This window comes from Astyanax mexicanus, chromosome 13 (assembly GCF_023375975.1).
Source record: "Astyanax mexicanus isolate ESR-SI-001 chromosome 13, AstMex3_surface, whole genome shotgun sequence".
In the NCBI taxonomy this organism is placed as follows: domain Eukaryota; kingdom Metazoa; phylum Chordata; class Actinopteri; order Characiformes; family Acestrorhamphidae; genus Astyanax; species Astyanax mexicanus.
Window position 1 is genome coordinate 23,511,237 of NC_064420.1, and position 3,808 is coordinate 23,515,044.

At 36.9% G+C, this 3,808-nt stretch overlaps 1 protein-coding gene across 1 annotated transcript; it reads right to left on the bottom strand.

Moving 5' to 3' along the window:
* Nucleotides 1–371: 371 nt before the first annotated feature.
* On the bottom strand, nucleotides 372–2,337 carry LOC125780661 (uncharacterized). Its single transcript, XM_049463205.1, has 2 exons — nucleotides 1,121–2,337; nucleotides 372–950 (listed from the first exon to the last, which is right to left on the bottom strand). The coding sequence occupies exons 1-2, from the start codon at nucleotides 2,153–2,155 to the stop codon at nucleotides 852–854; spliced, it is 1,134 nt and encodes a 377-aa protein (XP_049319162.1). The 5' UTR covers nucleotides 2,156–2,337; the 3' UTR covers nucleotides 372–851.
* Between the last annotated feature and the right edge of the window lie 1,471 nt (nucleotides 2,338–3,808).

The following is a 3,808-nucleotide window of genomic DNA, read 5'->3' on the forward strand; positions in this document are numbered from 1 at the left end:
TCGGTTTAAGCATTGTGCAGGGCATAGCCGTATTACTGATTTTGTATTTTTGCACTTGGGCTATAAGCTCAATATTAAATATTTCGTTTGCTTAGAAATTATTTTATATTTTTAAACCATTTTAAATTATATTAGATAAGAGGAAATTCGTTCAGACATCATTTTTGTAGGCCAGGCTTTTGTAACCGATTTAGCCCCTACTGTTGCCACATTACCCCTTACGTTTTATTATAAGTTTCGAAGAGCCTGCATTTTTTTTTATCATGTATAATAGAGGTCTGCGCGAGACTGATTTTTAAACCCACTCTTCCACGCTCCCGCGTTTCTGTCTCGTTACCGCTCCGCAAAAAAATTGCTTCTTTTAATCCCGCGCCCGCCCGCCACATACACATTTCTGCCGCTCCCGCCCCACGTTCCTAATATAAATTAAATAAACTACATTTAATGCTTCAAATTTACTTATATATTTATTAAAACAGCAGCGCTGAATAGTGCGGTCCCGTTCCTTACCCCAGTCCAAACACCATCGGTGTGTGCGTGTGTGTGTCGGTCCATCCTGCGCGTTGAGAGTTTTCTTTAGGTTTTTTTAATTTTAATTTTTTTACAATTATTACAGTTTTCTTATTAATTTGCTCCCGCATCGTCTGGATTAAACTCCTGCTCCAGCCAATAACAGTTCAGTTCTGTCCCGCGCGCAAGATATTCTGACGGGACCCGCGAGAACAGAAGTGGTTAGAGTGAGGTGGAACTCTGGAAAGGAGAAAAAAAACGAATATCCGAATACCAAAATTAAAAACCGAATACCTACTCAACGAACGAATATCCGAATACCCGAATATTCGGGTCCAGCCCTAGAACAGGGACAGCAATTTAGGAGAATAGCGATCCAACATTGAAAAGAACTTTGGCTCGAGAGTCAGTGTGGTGATTCTCTGAAACTCTGCACTGACCTGAGAAAGACATAAAAAGAAAAAACAAAACAAAAAACTTGTAACAAAATCTATTTAATTCAATGAAGTAAAACCTTTAGTCCATATAACTTTGGGTAGGAAGTCAAACTATTACACATGCAAGTTTTAGCTCTATGTTTGTAATGAATACATTTTTTCTATTTACTTACTTGCGAGACATTAAACAAGGCAGGCCATCTGTTCTTGAGGTCTTTGATGCTCATCTGTAGGGTAACGACATCATGTCTTCTATGTGCGAATGTTCTACACATCAAGTCCTTGATGGCTGTGCTGTCTTTCTTCTTTGATTCGGCAATTAATTGACATCGGTCCAGCTCTTGCTGTTCCTTGTTGTCTCCTACTGGATAGTGTGGAAGAAACAGCACCTCTCCTTTCCTTGCTTTCTTTATATTTTTTGCAGGAGACTGATCATCAGGGTGCTTGTTCTTAAGTGAGTTGCAGGTAACCTCAGGGAATCCAAAACTTCTGAGCTTTGATCTGTAATTTCCCATCTTGTACTTGAGACTATACATCCATCCTATCCATCCATTACGACTGGCTGGTTCTGTCAGACATGGGTGCTTTTTTACTAAAGCCTCTGCTACCTGACCAATCTGAAGGCCTGTGGGGTAGGCTGTGTAGCTGTACATATAGTCTGCTAATTTTTCCATTATTTCAGACTTTACCCGAGTATGGTTCAGCAAAGCACCATTTCGGAGAAATTCTTCATTGGCGTTCCTCAGAATTGCCTCGGTTGCCCCAGAGAAAAGAGGAATGAAGATTTCATCTGGCCATAATGTTCTATGGGTGCTTTCACAAGGGTATAGCAGAATAGTGTCTTGTGTAGACACTGATGTATTATCCATCTGGCATTCTCCCCTTGCATCAGTAACAGAGTTTGTAATGTTATTTAGATCACTAACATCACTCTGGTTTTCAGTCAAACCAGTGAGTGCAAGCACTACTGATGGAATTACCACAACTTTAATTGTCCCCTTGTGTTTAATCTGGCTAGTAGAATGGAGAGTGAAGTAATCACCAAAGTCCTCATCCAAGTAATGCAGGACAAAATCCTCAATGAGTCCAAATGTCCCTTTCACAGTTTCATGTAATTGCTCAACAGTACTTGGTATTCCAGATGACAGTATAAGCTTCTCACTTCTGTGTTCTATAATAACTTTCAAAACAACTGAATTCATCTGCATGAGAGAGAATAGGGAGAAAAAAAAAGAGATAAACCAAAAACCTTGAATTACGCAAGTGCTGAGTAATTTTACCTAGCACTGACAAACAATGTGACGTTTCAATGTCACCATGCGCTTGCATCCCACAAAATATGCTGTCAAGGGATAGGTGTCAGCAAGCTCACTATGCTGTAACAGGGTCACTTTCCCAGTGTTGTCCAACATGAATGCCCTAAAATGTTCATCATACCAGCTATTAAGTAATTTCACAATGAAACAGAGATTGCTGCCAACAAGAGTAAGTATACATTTTTAACAATTACACATTTAATAATTCAGAAACACAATAATAAATTGACAACATTTACCTCCTCTGTTTTACCCTTGTTCAGCTTCTCTCCTTAATGGTACTGGTGCTGTAAAACAAATGTAGGACATATTAAACATGATTGACAAGTGGGGGATGAAATGAAATTTTTTAGGCACCAAGTGTTTTATTGAAAATATGACAGGTTGGGCAAGTATGGCTCTCTCTTCTTAAAATATTTAAAATTCCCTATTAAACTTTGACAAAACAATTCTGCATTACATGTGATATTAGCATTTTTAGAAAGATCATCACCAAGCTCAATTTAAGTTTCTCAGTAAATTACACACAGCAGAGATAGTTGAGAGTTAACTTAATACTTTATAAAAAAAAAAAAAAAACATTAGAGGTCACTGTTTTAATACTAAAGTTTAAAACAATACTGTGAACTAGTGTTGTAGTCCAGACCGCTATACCAAGACAGGGACATGTCAAGTCCGAGTGAAGACAGAGAAAAGTAAAGACTGATAATTTCTGCCTGAAATTACATATTCAAATTTTAAGGCTTTTCAGACTAATATTAAATAATTCAGAATCAATTTTATGAATTAATAATACTTAGAAGCCTTTACAAAAGGAATTGAAAATACTTTAAAATTATTCAATTATTTAAATTATTCAATTGAATATAAAATGCTCAAAATATATTAAAATCCAGGAACAATTTTAGGTGCTTTTCAGATTTTATTTTCAGATCCATAAAATGAAATATTTATATGGATGAAGTGTTTTTGCAGCTCTATATTTTGCTATAAAGTGTTCAGATTCAGTAACCCCGGGCGCTTAGAGATCTATAAAAAATGCTGCGGTAAAACAGTGTAACGCACACTTTAGTAACTTGGTTGCATAATCCAGTCAGACGGTTTGAATGATCTATAACGACCGTATTGGATCAAACACGGACGTTGGAAAAACGCAAATATGTAAATTAATCATATTTCTAATAAAAAGGCATATTTTGCCCTAAATGTGCATTTTCTTATAGGAAATTCAGCTAAATAGGCAAGATAACTGAAAATAAGAGATTCTAAGCTTTAACATTGCATATTGGATGTCAATACTGAGCTTATACTTATTCATAAACACAGTTAGATATTAATTATGACATTGTTTTGGCCCACGGGCGGGCCAGGGCATCTTAAGAGGTTAATTTTTACCTTCCAGTTAGCTAACTCACAGCAAATATTAGTTATATAACCGCTAACGCCAAGTTCTCTCCCCAGTAACATTAGTATGCTAGCTTGCTAACCGCTAACGCTAAGTTCTCTCCCAGGCAACTTTAGTATGCTAGCTTGATAACCTTTAGA

Bases quoted from the DNA above. Each gene is read 5' to 3' on its own strand.
- LOC125780661 (XM_049463205.1), bottom strand. From the start codon at position 2,155: ATGCAGATGAATTCAGTTGTTTTGAAAGTTATTATAGAACACAGAAGT. The intron at 951-1,120 runs GTAAGTAAATAG...TGTCTTTCTCAG, and splicing joins CCTTGTTTAATGTCTCGCAA to GTCAGTGCAGAGTTTCAGAG.